The sequence below is a fragment of the Pungitius pungitius genome, chromosome 10 (genome assembly GCF_949316345.1).
Source record: "Pungitius pungitius chromosome 10, fPunPun2.1, whole genome shotgun sequence".
Lineage (NCBI taxonomy): Eukaryota > Metazoa > Chordata > Actinopteri > Perciformes > Gasterosteidae > Pungitius > Pungitius pungitius.
In genome coordinates, this window is record NC_084909.1 from 9,600,866 (window position 1) to 9,618,183 (window position 17,318).

Consider the following 17,318-nt stretch of genomic DNA (forward strand, 5'->3'; position numbering starts at 1 on the left):
TGCATGACCCCACAGAGAGAGAGAGAGGGGAGGGGGGGGGGGTCATTGATCCAAACCTTTAAGTCTCTATTTGTTTCTCTGTAGAACCCACAAACATGTTTGTGAGTTTATGTTGGTGCCAATACACAGCATGGGGAGTAGATAGTAGCCGCAATTGTGGTTCAGTCAGTCTGAGGTGCACTCAACCAACGAGGATTACGTTTTACCTCTCTATCTATCACACAAAAACACACACACACACAGAATGTGTAACATGCTGTATATTTACTATAGAGGCACATGTGCACACAGTGACTTGTGTGACCAGACATGCTGATTTAAGTATAGCTCTGTGTGTGTGTGTGTGTGTGCGTGTGCGTGCGTGTGTGTGTGTGTGTGTGTGTGTGTGTGCGTGCGTGTGTGTGTGTGTGTGTGCGTGCGTGCGTGTGTGCATGTGTGCGTGTGTGTGTGTGTGTGTGCGTGTGTGTGTGTGTGTGTGTGTGTGTGTGTGTGTGGGGGGGGGGGGGTCTAAAGTGGTCTGGCCCAAAAACCACAAAGCCGGGGAAGCTACTGCTGGTACAGACGGCGCACACCTTCCTCCATCTGTCTACTTAGCGGGTCAATCATAACCTCATTGAGGCAGAGAAAGACAGAGAGACTGAGAGCGCCTGTCTCCCCCGCTGGGACCAAACACACATTCACATCCTCACCATGTGAACTGAGCGGGTCTGAACCAGATTACACTGGGCTGGAATGGGATTGTGTTGAAGCGGACTGGATCATGAGGGTCTAATAACTGATTAGGATGAATTACCGGATTATATGGAGCTGGATTAGTAGACACACCAAGACTATGGTGGATGAGTAGGAATACATGGCAGGGAATTAAAATACAATGAATCAGATTATACAGAATTGAACCCAGTTTTACTGGGCTGGTTTGAAGTTTAGTGGAATTACTGGTCATTCAATTTATATTGTGGAAACTAATTAGTGTGAGGGACACTCATGAGCTCAGCTCAATTATTCGTCTGCCCTCTCTGTTGCAATGTGTTCTCTTTCACTCATTCTCATATCTTATTTCAAGCGTACGGAAGTAAAGTCTCTGTTTTCCAAAACATTGGGTACAACTCAGACTCCCCCAGGGAGGACGGATGGATATTTTGTACACTTTCAAATATAAATGCTTCAACCTGGTGAACTTCAAGAGAGCAACATTAGGAAACTGGATCTGCAGAGAATGTGGTACTTTTGTAAACAAGCTTGTGCTCTTGTTGTGGTGGAGTGTAACTGCATTAAGGAGACTTTATTACTACTCTTTTAAGCAGAAGTATTTAACATTTAACAACAAGTTCTTCCATTTGTGGAAGTCTGGGCCTGAGTCCTCCCTGGACCTACTGTGACACAGGCTTCATCGTAATAATTAAACTATATTCAAACTGAAACTATGTTCAGAAATGGTATCCCTCGTAAAACAACTTAACAGACTACAAATGAAAATTGTTCGTTGCAGCTCTGGTGAAACCAGGTTCATGCAGTTCATATGTAGCAGGCATAAAACCCCCCACTTTCGCTACATTACTTTCACATTTAGTTCGTTTCTGATGTTTCAGTTGTGTAAACTATTCCTGCCTGCATATATTTGGAAGCAAGGAGGTTTATAGTTTATTACCAGTGAACAGGACAAGCAATGAATTTATTCTAACAAGAAGCGTAGTTCCCCGTGCAATAAAGTGAGTGTTAAAACACACAAACCGTTGTCCTGGAGCAGGACATTAGATCCCTCCTCAGTCACTGACCTTCAGAAAATCCCCCCAAAATCCCCAAAGGGATCAATAGAGAAGTGTATTATTATCTGACATTAAATTGGTTTAGTTCTTTATATTTAACTGAGCTCTTTCTGGGACGGTGCTGTGAAATACCTCATTCAGACGGCAGGTCAAACACCAAGAACACACACACACACACACACACACATCAGCTCACAAACCGCATACAGGGAAGCCTGAGCCCTGTGAGCACAGACCAGACTGGCTCCAAATGTCTCAGACTCACACACACACTGATGTGTGTGTACCAGCGGTGGGACCCCAGACCACCCCACCTGCCCATTACCAGCGCTAGCCAGTGGATCACTGCCCTGTTAAAACATATATTTATCTGCATGTGTGTGTGTGCGAGTTTGTGCGAGCGTGTGTTTGTTTGTGTGTGTGTGTGTGTGCGTGTGTGTCTCATGAGCCACACGCCAGTCATGAGATTCAATTAGGAAAAGCTAGAAATCTTTATTCACAATTGACAACACACACAAACATCTGCAGGGTTCAGAGCCATCTGTTGATCCAGACTGCTGCATCAGCCCGGCGTGTGTGTGAGTGTGTCGCTAATGCCACATATCTTCCTGTTAGACATAATCCATTGTCTTCTGAGTGTGTGTGTGTGTGTGTGAGAGAGGGAGAGTGGTTTCTGAGAGTATGTTCAGCTTGTGGCTGGGAATGCAGCCTGTCTCCGAACAGGAATGTCAGTCAGCGGAAACTCTCCGCTTCATCACAGTGGGAATATGAAGTAAACTTACACAATCCAGCTGATTACCGTCTCCACCATATGGAGAGAAAAAAAAACATAGAACTATGTAGAAAGAGGGAAACATTAACCCCAGAGCGGCATAAAAAAAATAGATGCACAGCTACGGGAGGATTTAAAGCCTGCGAGGAGCGAGCTGGTAATGGATGGCTTTCACTCACAGACTGAAGTCTTGTATTTTGTGTGACGTTTTTGTGTATGCAGCATTGTAGTACTGACAGCACAGACAGCTGGAGAGAAATATTTGCACCCCAACATCAAGGTATCTAAATGAGTGGGTCTGATGTGAAATAAATCTGTGTTTGGTTCGAAGTTCCACACACTGCTACGAGTCAAGATCCTGTAACAACGTGTTTAGGGTCATTCCATCAACTAATCTTTTTCGTGATGATTGTTTGATTGCACAAGAGTTGGTCAAACAGTTGGAATACTCATGAATGTATTGATAAGGGCTGCTGCACTGTTGATTACTGTCTTGATGAATCATTGGGCCTGTGCGTCAGACAGTAGTGAAGAAAAGACTAAACCTAGGTCAAATTAAAGGTCAAAATTATTGACTCATATTGACGGTGTCACCTGTTGGAACGCAGCCGCAAACCTTTGTTGCATTACTTCAAATCTCTTTCTCTTGCCCTTCATTTCCTTTGTTTCCACTGTCCGTCATGGGGTCATAAATGCCTGAATGTATTCAGGTATTATACAAGTACTGTTAGTATTGTGTTGGATTCGGAATTCCGTTCCTTCCTCCCTGAATGTAGTTCTGCATTGCGATGGTTTTCAAACCTGACAAGAAACTAAATCTGGGAGAAGACTAACTATTTCCAGTTTTTTTTTGGCATGAGAACAGACAATCTGGAAGTCATTAAATGAGAGCAGAAACACCAGCTACAGTATTAGCAATTGTCAACAAAACTAATCGGGTTGGCCCCTAAAAAGCCCACATCAGCAGGGTACCGCTGTGTACGTGAGTGTGTGTGCGTGTGCGTCTGCACGCATGCATATGGGACACGACTGACTTATCTGGGACAGAGACATCACAGGGAACAACAGCGGTAGAAATTCAATTTTCTGGTGGCGATTGAAGAGGGAGCGAGAGCGTGACTGAATAGGTGTGACTGCGGAGGCTTTCCCTTTAAAACAGCCACGATCACACAGCGCACAGGAGAACCAGGAAAAGCCTTTTTCCCGCTGACATTGTTTTACGTTTCCAAAAGTGTGCGAGAATGTGTGTGTGTGTGTGTGTGTCTAAAGTTGCAAGCAGCTGAATTGAGCAGATAGAAAGGGGCACTGTAGTGTCACTCACAACCACAGGGAGAGAAAGAACAAAGAGGAAATGTAACAATGGGGCACAGCAGAAGTGGAGAGTGGACATTAGTCAATTGGTAAGGATAGCTGCTATTGTACAACGTTAATTTGTTCTTTTCTTTTTTTAGCACACACACACTGCGGGGTACATTCGGATTTAGTGTTCTCTTTGCAGTCAGCGTGAAGTGTGACGCCCTGAAGCACTTCACTGACTCATGAAGGGCATCAAAACTGCTAGCGGACTGCTCTCCAGATGTCAAACCACGTCGCTCACTTGACCAGCGCCTCGTCCAGTGATCAGCCCTTCTCAGGCAAAACACCTGTTGTAGCATCAGTTTGGGACGCAGCCGGCTGGGCTACAGGTCGAGATCCTCATCCCGGGGTCATTTTACAGTCAGGATGGGCTAACAGGATGGACCGCGGGATAATTGCTGGTACGTTTTTGGGAGTGGCAGCGAGGCTGTGAAAACTTTTGGCCACAGAGCGCAGAATATTTCCCCTAGTTTAAACTGCATAGTTTGAACTCTGCTGTGGTGATGCATAACAATTTAATTTTAGAACACCACAGCAAAACATCCAGAACTTGAAATAAGAATAAAAAGAAGCTATTTTTAAAATCCTGTGTTTTGCTTTAGCCCAGTAATCACGCTTCAAAGTGCAGATTTTCTGCCCAGAAGTTTGTGTGGGCACAACAGTTTTCACAAACACTATTTCATGCTTTTAAAGGAGCTTGCAGCATCACTCGAGTCACAGAAAAACAGAAGTTATTCTTCTTCAAAGTGATGTTTTTGTATGGTGATGAAGCTGAAACAGAGAAGAAGTCATCTGAGGCTCGACGATGATGTCGGGCTTACATTTTAATGCAGGTGTGCAGGGTGAAAAAAAAGAAGCTTTCACACATGGGCTCTTCTCACTGAGGAAAGCAGCGCTCTCCCACCTCAACGTACTGACAGTTTGGCAATGGAGAGTGGAGTCGAGCTTCTCTTGAAAGGAAACCTGCCGCGGGATGTGCAGCGCTGCAAGTTGAAATATAGAGAGGCGCAAATGTCCCGCCGAGGAAAAGGGATCTATCTTTTTGATCATTATTATATTACTGAGAAGGAAAGAGTAGCGATAAAATCTGGAATCTATTTAGTAAGCACATTTGTAACTATGCTGTTGTACAGTGAGTTGTGAATTCTGGCAGATATGATCACGTGCATTGTTATGTCAAAAAGGGAAAGGGAAACATTATCCTCATATGTCTTAACTGTGCGTAAACATTTCCTGTAATAATCTTGCAAAGCTTGCAACACAGCTGTTGCCCCAATAACCTTTATTTATCCTGCTTACAGACTTTGCCCCCCCCCCGACCCCCGACCCCTTCAAAAAAGTGTAAAAGAGCAGGTGTAAAAGAACACAGTCTACTGCGTGGTTATTCTGGCTTTCACAACTCAACCATTCAAAGAACACAAATGACAGCTTTAGATAAATACATACCGGCTGCTTTCATCAAAAAGGGAAAGCTTCATAATCAAACTGTGATACAAACTGCAAAAGTTATTTCCCTGTACAATCACATGTTTGAACCGGATTCTGCAAGTACTCAGGGAAATGAGCCACGGACATAAGGAACAGTCTTCAACTCATTTCCCCCCTCATTGTCAGCATTTTAATGAGGAATACATCCAATGAGGATTCATATGATCAAGAAACTGGGAAGAACAGAGGCGGGATACTGGGAAGACTGGGGCAAGGTATGGGGGGGGGGGGGGGGGGGGGCGGAGCGTGCTGATGAAGGGAGAGAAATGGGGTTAATGTATGAAAGAGCGTGCGTTCAGAGAGGAGAAGGGAAAAGCCGTGGCTGCAGGGTCTGACACTGTCCCAGTTTCACTACTCTGCAAGGATCTCCCCGCGGCTCCCCAGCACAGTTCCACACAGTTGATTAATGCTGCCATCACAACCGTCGTCAGGCTCCTCGAAGACAACAAAAAAAAAAAAACTACGATGATCTACATGAAATTGCTGTTCGACGCTGCTCTCAGTTTTAGCCTACTTTTGGTCTTGTTTGCCTGAGAACGTGAGGGTCTAAGTAGGCCATGACGGCACACCAGCGCTTGTTTGACCAAAGGGTTTCATCTGCTGATGTCAATGCATATGGTGTCGGCAAACTATTCAGAAATTACACTTTTATTGAACCAAACATAATTGTATTCACCACCTCTTATGAGCAGGGGAGGGTTTAGACCAAATTGAAAAGTTGTAGGGTTTTTTGGGGAGATCTTTGCTCTCCTTTGCGCCTCTGTGTGTGTGTCAAGACGACCAGATAACACGCCTCGCTTTAAAAAGAAACAATACTAACAGCATTTGTCTACTGGGAACCAATACAACTCAGCATCATGTAACAATTGTAATTTAATTTAAATTTCCATACACTTTCAAAAGTACCAATGCATCAATACTTCACTGATTACTCTATCCGCAGCAATATGAGAAGAATCAACTCTCTATTCAACCCACTGTAGTATCTCTCTGATCGTATTTTGAAAATCATTCTGTCATCTGTGCAGACGGCCCAGGGCACAGAAGTAAATGGCGATCGGGTTTCAACAAAAGGCTGATATTGGCAGCAATGCGCCGCTTGTGCCAGACGACAGCATGATGGGCGATGGTGTTTAAACCGGGCTGGCGGGAACTCGGCACAGGAAGCGCGAGATGAGCTCGGCCCTCGGCCAGCTGTCCGAGGGCCGATGAAGAGAATGAATGGAGAGCCGGGCGGAGAAGTGGCTGCGTTCATTCCCCAGAAGTCTCCCTCGGAGCAGACAAACATCCCTCAAAGAGGAAAGAGAGGCAGCGGCGGAGAGCGAGAAGCATGAATGAGATGACAGCGATGCTTTAGTCTTCCCAGAGGACACGGACTGTTCTGTGGCAGTCGAATGCTGCGAGATCCTAGAGACACTTGACATGTATCGTTTTCTTGTCTAATGTCGGCCTCTGTTTGATTAACAGAGTCTATAGATCGCGACTTTAGCTCTGTAGTTGACGACGCTTAAAAGTATCAGGCAGGTCATATTTTTTATTGAAGTCCAGTATTTTTCCTGTAGAGCTGAATGTTTGGTCTTCTGTGCCTCTGGATCGATAAAGGTTTATCTTATCTCCCTGCAGTTTGAAACTTAATAACCCAGATGATGTCAGATAGTTTTGCAGCGGTCTTATTTCTCAATAATGGAACAAACGTCTGTCCCCATTTGTCACTTAAACGGGTAACATTTAGCTATTAGAATGCCTTGATTTTAAAGATACAAGGTTCATTTACGGGTTTTATAACAAAACTCTTAACACTTACAATCAACCCAGGTCACATGGCCTGAAACCTGCCACAATCAGACTGTTGAGCCAGTCTAATGTGTGAATTACATTCATGAATCCCTTTTTTTTCATGTCCAGAGGGAAGCTACAACTTATGATGCAGCTCTATAAACGCACAGTGGTAGACAAAAGGTGTTGCCATGGCAACAGAGAAAATGTAGTTTTCCAAAGCCCCATAATGAATAGCGCAAAAAGGACTGAACAGCAATTTTACCCGCTCGCACATATAAGTGTAAACGGCTTTTTCTTTAACTTTAAGTCAAAATTGAATTTAACTACGAAAAGTGCAGCTTCGTTCCAGAACAAAGATCCATTTTACAATGCAGTAAATATGACGCCACGTACCATGATGTATCACACGTCTCTGTTTTTCAATATTGTAGATCAAAATATCAGGTGCCTGCGGCGCATTAGCAGCGCTATCATTGGGAGAGTATCCTTTAGATATATGACAACCTCTCTAAATATAATATACGCTACATTGAGGATATCGCTAAGCACAGACCTTTCGGCCAGAACGCCACTCTTGTTGTCGTGCTGTGAGACAAAGGAGGCAAAAGTAGACGGATAGTTGATGTTGAAGAGAACAGTGTGTGAGATTGATTCCAGTTGGGAATTACGACATAATAATAACTGTGACATCTCTATCTGTCTCGCTGGAAGACAGATAGCCCACTTGTACAAGGCGTATGACTCACAGAGGATAACAGAGGAGCTTCACTCGCACACATATACCAACACACGCTTTAACGTTGCTCATCTACCAAAAAATACTTATTTTATGAGGTTTAGTAATTTTAGTCAGGGCTCCTCAAGGCTGAACATGACTCAACACTTTGTCCGTCCAAAAAATTCCCCTCAAACAAACAATAACAGACAAAAGCATTGATAAATTGGAGTGTGTTGTGATTCGTGCACATAGGTACCCTTTTTTGCCGCCCTTAATTTAGTTACTGATTTGACATTACTCTGTAAACAGTTTTTCTATTTTAGAAATTTGTGTATCCTTTTTACAATTCAAGAACAAAAGACACATTATGATACCATTTAGCCTAAAAAATATGATAGAACAGCATTACATTTAGTCATTGAATCTATTTTGGAAGACATTGCAGCAAACCAAAGCAGAGGTTCAGGTTGGTGAGTCACCAGCAGCCAACAGTATTTGTATAACTGCTTCCGGTTGACCCCATTGTCAATAGTTATGTATTGTACAGAAACACAAAACATTGACACCTAATGTGGTTGAATGCAAGGTGTTTTGTGCAGGTGGATCTGGTAAAACACCGTCCACTAACAGCTGGAAAAAACAGACCTTCTCCTCACGCTCCTTTTCAGAGTTACCCATTAAGGAGCCCACTTGCGCTCTCACGTGCTGCTGCACAAACAGGCTCCCGGAGAAGGCAAGTGACCACAGTCCATGAACATAAATGCTACTGAAATTGTCATCATTTCACCAGACTACATATAAAAGCAACACAGATGATTTACTTACACAGCAAGAGTGAATCTGTTCATCGAGAGCAACATTAATTCAGTCTAACCAGCCTTTATGATCTAATGGTGAGCCATTTGTACCTTTTTTAGTAATTGTTAGTATCTGCAGCAGGAGGCCTTCCCTGCCTTCAGCACAAAGACAAACATTTACATAAACATTGACCCTCTGAACTTATTTATTCCTCTAGAGTGCAGTAATGTTGATCGTGATGTACATCCGAGCTTCGTACCGGTCCCTGCACGTTGTCGTGGCAACGCGTGTCTTTTGATGCGTCTCATCATCTTCCGTATCACTCTCACTAATTCCTCTCTCTGTATGCCACGGAGTGACACTAGTGGTACACAGGTGGTACAGGTGGTAGAGACTCGGTGGCTGTATAGCATCAAGTGGCTGAGAAAACAGCAGTCGGCTCAGTGTGTCTGCACAGTAACGCTTTTCACACCTAAGAGCAGAGGAGCCGGGACTGTCCCGGTGTTTCCGTTCTTCCCAGTCTAAACACAGCACAGCACAGGACAGGAGTTTGGTATTCGACCTTGCTTCGATCTGCGTATAAAACCCCTGTCTTGGAGGGAGACATTTGCCAGATCCTCCTGATACACACACATATGAATACACACACCAGACCCCTGGCCAGAAAAAGAGACAACATGACTGCGTCCAGGCTTCTACATTTTCCTTCCAACTCCTTCAAACTACTCCCACGACCATCTACACAGCCCTTACACAAACAGAACACAGACACACACGCACACAGACACACCAACCTCATTTAAAACCTCAAGTCCAGCTCTATAAAGGTTTAAAGATTGTTACCAAAAAAAAAGAAGTAGCCCCAAAAAGAACACACACATGAGGAATTTGTAGGCATTCTGCACATAACAAACACATTCATTTCTAAGTACAGATACAAACCACAACCAAACACCGTGCCAACATGCCTATGCCAATTTAAACATGCACACATAGTATGCATAAAAAAAATACACACACACAAACACACACAGGCGCACACAGACACACACAGTCAGGAGTGGATGTTGGGACTCAGGCGTCAGAATGGAAAGCTGATCACAGTTGCTCTGCAGCCGTGAACACTGTGGATCAGAGGGCGTCCCGAAATAACCTGAAATGTTCTTACATGACCTCCGGAAAATCATAAGCCTGCAGCACAGCTTTCGGAAAAAAGGTTGAACGCATTCATCCTCAACAGATAAAGTGAAGTCACCGAATAAACATTATGCCTTCAGTACCACAACAATATCGGCGTGTTGACAATGTGTTAAGAGCCGCATTCATTAGTTAGTTGATGATGAACATATGGTCGCCTTCATGTACTGCAATAATAATCCTGCTGTGTGCACGTCCCTGCTCCTGTAATAGATGTTGAATGCTTGGACTGTTTGTCTACAACATTCAAATCGCTTGAATGTCCAACTAACCCATTTCAATGAGCAGATTATTGTAATCTAAAATCATCTAATATGGACTCCACTACCTCGGAAACTTCATTCAGTCCTATCATTTTTTTAAAAGAGAGGGGAGAAGAATGATTTCACAAAGACTGTTGGTGACAAATTGAAGTTGAGAGCTGTGAGAATAAACAGCAGGTCGACGGAGAGGAAGACCTGTCTTTGCTGCCATGTTTCCAAACGCTCTTCAGATGTGTGTGTAGTTATGCATGCGTCTGTGAGTGTGAGTGTGTGTGTGTGTGTGTGTGTCTGTACACTGATCTCCCGTCTCTACTCGAGCCAAGAGTCTGTTTCCTGCCAATTCTAAAGAGGGTGGTGGGTGCATTTCGACGTCTCTCCATTACAGAGAAAGATGAGGAGGAGGAGGTGGAGGAGGAGGAGGTGGAGGTGGACGATTGAGGAGGCATTTGTGCAACAAGACAGGAAGGAACTGTAACGTATCACCACACAGGCGCACACACACAGACACACACCTGCACTGTCTGACACCTGGAGAAACCACAGTGTGTTTCCATGACCCCCCCCCCCCCCCCCCCCCACCCTCAGAGAACCGTTCCACTTCTTCAAGCACATCACCAGTGGAACCTCATCTGTTATTGCAACAGACACGCACATTACAGCCTGCTGCCAGAGGAGTCAGCAGACTCTCAACAGCAAAGTAAAGCTCCCCCGGTGTCACAAACTATGAGTGCTAACGCTTTCCCTACATTGTAGAAGACTGTTGAGAGCTGCCTGGGAGTTTCAGGGGTGGTAACACTGGTTTTGGTCGTTTCATTAGCCCCCGACCTCATGCAGCGCGAGGGCCGAAGCTGCGACTTTCCCACCGGGAGGTGGTACGTGAGCGGCCACCCACGGCGGGCAGGACAATGGACGGTGCGCTAATTACCAGGTCGTTACGATGCACGGCGCGCCAAGCGGCTTTCTCTGTTTTCTAAGAAACAGAGAAAGATTTATTTGAGCTGGCAACTCTGGGTGAGCGACGACGCCAAGCCAATTCTGTCGTAGCACCTCGTCCAGTTGCTCGGAACAAACAGAGCCGGTTATTGGCGAGGATCTGGAGAACACAATGAGTCTCACAATACGGGGATTGTGATTCAACATATTGCAAAACGGTTGTGTGTTTCAAAATCGGAACCAAAAATCTGCGATTGCATTTGGATGTCTTTGTGACGTCCCGTGGTCAGAGCCACCGTGAATCTCTGCTTGTCTCGATAAGGAGGAGCAGATGTGTTGTCAAATCTCACCACTGAGTTTTGTCAAGTGTGAATTTTAATTCAATTATCTTTATCTGTAAGGAAATACTGTATATATAGCTCATTTTACATTTTATAAAAGAGAACAAAACAGTTTTGGGCAAAATTGTGGAAGCAACCTTTTGAGTGGGCCGTTCCCATGACAGTGTTTGACTGAGTGGTCTGTACACAGCCACGTGTGACTAGCGTGGGAGATGTGGCGCGAGACACATTTTCAAAGACCTATATTGCTGTTTGTAATCCACTCACTACGTGGAAGCTCGCTGGTAATGTTAGCAGATGCTATGTGGGTAATGGGTAATGTGTGGCTGCTGGAACATCCGTGATATTTTGAAAATAATTGAATCATCAATGATATTACCACTCTGGTACCAAACATGCATGGCGCAAATATAGTGGACACAATCATTGCAGGGAAATAATAGGGAAACACTTTTGGATCATTTTCACCTTGACATTACTGTATGCCTCCATTGCTCTGTCTAAAATGTATGTGCTTGACCAATGGCCACTGACATATCACCCTCATCTCCATAGTAACAAAAGAACCAGTGAGGGGGTTAACCCCCTGTGTGTGTGTGTGCAGCAGGGGGATGGGATCCATACACCCGTGGGAATGGCAGTCAAGCTCCAAAGCTTGTTTAGGCTCTAACACCTATTACGGAACAACCCCCATCCCCCCCAAAATAAACAACACACATACACACTATCTCATTACACCATCACCAGGGCAATAAGCTGCCCTCGGCCGCCACCCTGCCTCCCTCCATCAATCATCCGACCCACCGCCTTCCATCTCCAAATCTGTATGTGCAGGATGATGGACAGGCCAAGGATGAGACTAATGTGTGATGACATTACCAGGATTTAGGCCAGCACAGACACGAATAGTTAGAGCAACACTGACATGTAATGACGGTCCATGCTGGGGACATGCAAGCCGGTCAGGTGACGGGATGGTTCTGGGAAGACAACATTGATCTCTGTCTGCCAAGAGAGAATCATATTTGCCCCGAGCGCCTTCCATCAGCCTCTGTTTACTACATATGATTCACTAATTTCCCGTGAATCCATTGATTCACCGGCAAATGGGATTTAATTATTCCCATTTGTAATGTATATTTAGTAGCAGCCTCCATTGCGAGGGAGTAAAAATAAATGCACTTTAAGAGGCTCTTCCAGGATGATAGAAATAAACTTCTGGAGACAACAGTTACTCAGTCATTTTTGGCATGAAAGAGGTTTCAACTGTGTGTGTGTGTGTGTGTGTGTCTGTGTGAGTGTGTGTGCAGGAAAGTTTCCTTATGTGGTAAAACCAAAATTAATTAAGTTCTCCTCACACAAACATCAGAGAAAAAGCTTGAGGAAGATGAGAAAGAATGGGTAAAGAGCGACAGAGGAAAAAGATGTGTTTGCGCATTTGCATGTTCATTTAACAATCTGGGTTGGAAAATAAATGAGACGACGAAGAGAGAGAGAGAGAGAGAGAGAGAGAGAGAGAGATCTTAAACCCACACACAGGCAAATAGGGAGAAAATGTGTCCAGAGAGATATTCCCAGACTTGAGAAGATAAATTGTGAGTGTGCGTCTGTGTGTGTGTTCTTTTTACAGTGTGAGGCCGTGGTTGAGGATTCATGGAGTGAGGAGCTAATGTACCGACTGAGGGCTTTGTTGTTTACGGCGACGGAGGCTTTCTCCCTCTTGTGAGAGGTATCAAGACCACAGCTCTGGAGCTTGAGTGTGTGTCCGCGTGTATTTCTGTGTTCGTGGGGGACCCAACCGTACTTTCAGTGAGGATTTTTGGAAAGTTCAATACTGTATCTTCACATTTTTGGAACAATGTGTTTGGAAAAGTCCGCGTATCGGCTCAGGTGAAGGTGTCCTTAGTGCAATGCTGCCCTAAAGACACAGGTTCAAAGGGTGGTTACACCCACGCACACATGTGGGAATGACAGGGCAAAGCCTAACCGGGGAGTGCCGGTGCTGCTGTATGTTGCCGTGGTAACCACGGGCGTCACCACTAAATACAGGTGAGGGAGAAGATCAAGAGGGCTGTGATTGTACGCCACGCTGCCTTGTGGGAACATGACAAGTGGAGTGGACGGAGAACATCGCAATAGGTTCGATGAATGTGTTGCAGTTTAACTGAGTACCTATTTGATTATTGATTAGTACTCCATTGGGTGTCTTTGATGGGACATTTGGGCATTCAGAGCTCTAGAGTCCCACTATAGTGGCTCGTATCTGACAGCAACATGGGGGTTTACTAGACTCCTGACCCGTTTTGAACCTTAAAGTGATCAAAATACTGGTGTTCAATACGTTCAGCAGAAATAGATCAGCTTCATGAATACCAAGCAGGAACCTGGTTTAGTCACAGATGTGTAAAAAGAGAGACAACGTGATCCATATGTCACCCGCTCTTAAAGAACAACAAGCAATGACCAGCACAAATCTGGAAACCCAAAGTCCACCAGTTGCTCGGTTCTGGATGTGATTTCAATCCAATTAAAGAAAATCATCAATGCGCGAGGCTCATGTTGAACACGACAACATAACGGTGTCAACTGTTTCTACAAATGTTTTGCTCTTTAGTGGCTCAATTTTCCCACAGCTATGATTTGGCAAACAATGTGCAGAATGACTCATGGCACAAAGACGTGGAAACGTAAAAAAAAAACCTTCTGAAGAGGGATTTTCTTGTAGGCATAAACAAAAAGCAGTTTGACAGAGTACACACATACCTCCACCTGAAGGCTGAGATTAGAGGGAGCTGTTTGGGGGGATATTCATCCTACACAACCAGTCACCATAGCTTCAGGAGATGTGCGGTAACGGCTGGTGTGATGATGGGTAACAATCACATCATCAGTGTAATGTCAGGAAATGGAACATTACCTCTCCAGTATAATGACAAATCTAATGAAGACTACGATGGCTTCATTTTGTTATACTTTCTTGCTCACATAAATGACAATTTGCTAATGACCTGAATCGATCAGTTAATGCGCCACCACTTGATTGACAGACAGGCCAAGCTGAGACTGGTTCCCTATGAACATATTTTCCCATTCTCACTGAAATAAGGAGAAGTAGACGAAAGAACACGACCATTCTCACAAATGTGTCCAGTCCCATCACTCAGTTCACATCACATTGTCACAGTGTTTGGTCTGCAAACAGAAAGGGACAGAGCTGACTCAGCATGTGTGGCTCTTCTTCTTTCCCATAGCAACACATTCATCCTCATCCACGAACCTCAATGACCTCATGACGTGGACTACTCTTGGTTACGACTGTGACTCCTTCAATAACTGTGTGTGTCTGTGTGTGTGTCACTCAAAATCCGAACTTCTTTTTGAAAGACCCCTGGTCTTTGAGTGCAGGGGGCAGGAAATTCGAATGTACACACACCTACACACACACACACACACACACACACACACACACACACCAACACGCACACCTTTGTTGGAGGAGATTAATTCACACTTTCATCACCAAGTCTCGGCCCCGGGGGAGCCTTGAGGAGACTTGAGCAAAGTGACTGAGGGGGACTGCAGAGGGTAATGGTTTGTAGGTGTGTGTGTGTGTGTGTGTGTGTGTGTGTTCACTCTGGCAATAAAGGCTGGCTATAGAGTGAAGTGCTTCCCCCACTGGCTTCTAAAACAAACACAAACTGGCCACCACTAAAAGCGTGAGTGTGTCAGTGTGTGTGCCTGTGTGACCGTGCGTGTGGGGACATGTTTAAATTCCTTCTGCGTTAAATCCCTTTTTTTGGTTGGATTCATGCGTTTTCCGCCACACGACTTCTGAAATAACACAATTGATTGTCCTTTTTCCAGTGTGAAGACCGGCTGCTCTTCTCTGACTCGTGGCATCGAAAAAGTTTCACTTTTAAGACTTTGGGTCCAGTTAAAACACTTTAGGATGTTATGTAATAAGCATTTGTCTAAAATGTAATAAAAAAGAAAGAAAAAAAGATCCCTACATTGCAGCATTTCGTCTTCGTATGATGGCGACCTTTCTTCATGTACCAGGCATCAGAAGTGCCCTGCAGGGACCGGTAAAAGTTTATTGAGTGGATTGAAATGGAGTGTTAAGTGTTAGTGGAAATGTCACAGGGGGTTTGGATTCCTGTTCATCGCCATGAATGAGTGACTGCTCACTGCTGCTGCACTTCATCACACCAAAGCGGTCCACTGCTTTAATCAATGGTAAGCCTGCCTGATAGGTCGTGGTGTGCTGAGTAAGGGGCTGGGAAAGCCTTCTCTTTTATGAGTCAGAAACACAAAACATAAGCTCGCCCGAGACAAACACTGAACATCCGTCTTAACAAGTCCCAGCGTGATGCAAGAGGAGCTGGCAGGGAGGGGAGGTCATGTCTATTGTGTGTCTTCTGCGATGCATTTTTTTTTTAGATTTCACATGAATATTTGGGGACGTTCTTCTTCTGTCCAACAACATTTGGGAAATATCATAGAGTGTGTATATCTATCCAAGGGCCAACAGCCTGTTTGTCTAATATGTTCATTCTGCAACACTAAGCTTGGCATTTTGTATAATAAGAAGGAGTTGGAACACAAACAAGCGTGCGGACTCATTCGCAAACGTTTGCACTTGAGAGTCCTTATATGAAACAAAACTGCCGTGAAACTAAATGCTTCTATCTCACCACAACTGCCTGATTTATTTGTGTAGAATCTATTCCAATTTGAGTACCAATGACTTCCAGCAGAGTGCTGACGCTGACACATTCTTAAGAAAAGCTCAGAAGAAACAGGGCTTCAATGTGTGGCAACAACAGCATCACTGGCAGGTGACCCACTCAGCCTCTCCTCCTCTCCTGGTCTATCGGTTTCCTTTAATGCTGCCAAAGTGTTGCCACAATGACAAAGCCACAACAGCGCACTTCTGCCGTTACATATGCTCTCTCTCCTCAAGTCCGTTGGTTGGTTCCTCAGCCTGGTGATGAAACAATCTGAAGCTACAGCCTGTCTGAATGTTCTCGGTCCATGCATTTGCTCCACCCGGAGCTGGATCACTGAGCAGCAGCGGTATGTGAGAGAGGGGATATTTGAAAGTTGTTATTGTGTTTTGTGTAATGCTTCCTAAGTGATGCCCTCGCAGACGGGTGGTGGGAAAGTGACCAACCTTGACAGGGGAGCTCCTGATGGCCACCGGCAGCTCTCTGATCGCACTGCCCGGGGGAGAAGCGGATATCCCGGCCGCGTACCCCTGCAGCGAGCCCCCGGCCAGGGACAGCCTTCCGCCCGCTCCTCCTCCTCCTCCACCACCACCGCCACCTCCGCTGCCTCGCTGGGGCCGCTGCTTGATGCCGTCCAGCAGGCGAACCAGCAGGATGTTCGCCGGGAGGTCGTCCACCCCGCAGTCCACCAGGATGCGGCACTCCGGGCAGCGCAGCTCGTTCCGGGAGCTGACGATGTTCTCCAGGCAGCGGCGGCAGAAGGTGTGCTGGCACGGCAGCACCTTGGCCGTGGTGTCCAGGCGCTCCAGGCACACCGAGCACTCCAGCAGATCCAGCAGAGACGAGGACTCGTCCATGTCCGCGGAGAGGGCGAGCATCTGGGCTTCAGTGTCCGTGGGGGTGCCGCGGCAACCGGTTCGCGTACCGTGGAAAGGAACCGGGGGCGCAGAACATCCTGGGAGGCGGACCGGCGGCGGGAGGGGGGAAGCAGCCAACGGACGCCCCGCGACAGAGTCCCCCGTGCGCGTCGCACTCACGGCTGTGTTGCGAACGTGGTCCCGTTCCTCGGGTCCTTACTCTCTCTTTCTCTCTCTCTCTCTGAGTGTGTGTGTCTCCCCCTCATCCCCCCATCCAGCAGCTGTGCAGAAAGCGGTGAGGTCACGCTCTCATCATCATC

The 17,318-nt window shown here is 45.6% G+C and overlaps 1 protein-coding gene across 5 annotated transcripts in view; it reads right to left on the minus strand.

The window, feature by feature from the left end:
* The window catches only part of LOC119228594 (E3 ubiquitin-protein ligase SH3RF3-like), a 67,704-nt gene extending 50,386 nt beyond the window's left edge, over window positions 1-17,318 (minus strand). For 4 of the 5 annotated variants that reach the window (XM_037488365.2, XM_037488363.2, XM_037488362.2 and 1 more), the window contains exons 1-2: window positions 16,588-17,318; window positions 15,425-15,487 (exon numbers count right to left, since the gene is read on the minus strand). In XM_037488365.2, the coding sequence (XP_037344262.2) occupies window positions 15,425-15,487; window positions 16,588-17,019 (495 nt within the window). In that variant the 5' untranslated portion in view covers window positions 17,020-17,318. The remainder of the gene's footprint in view (window positions 1-15,424; window positions 15,488-16,587) is intronic. The other variant, XM_037488364.2, reaches the window with a different exon arrangement.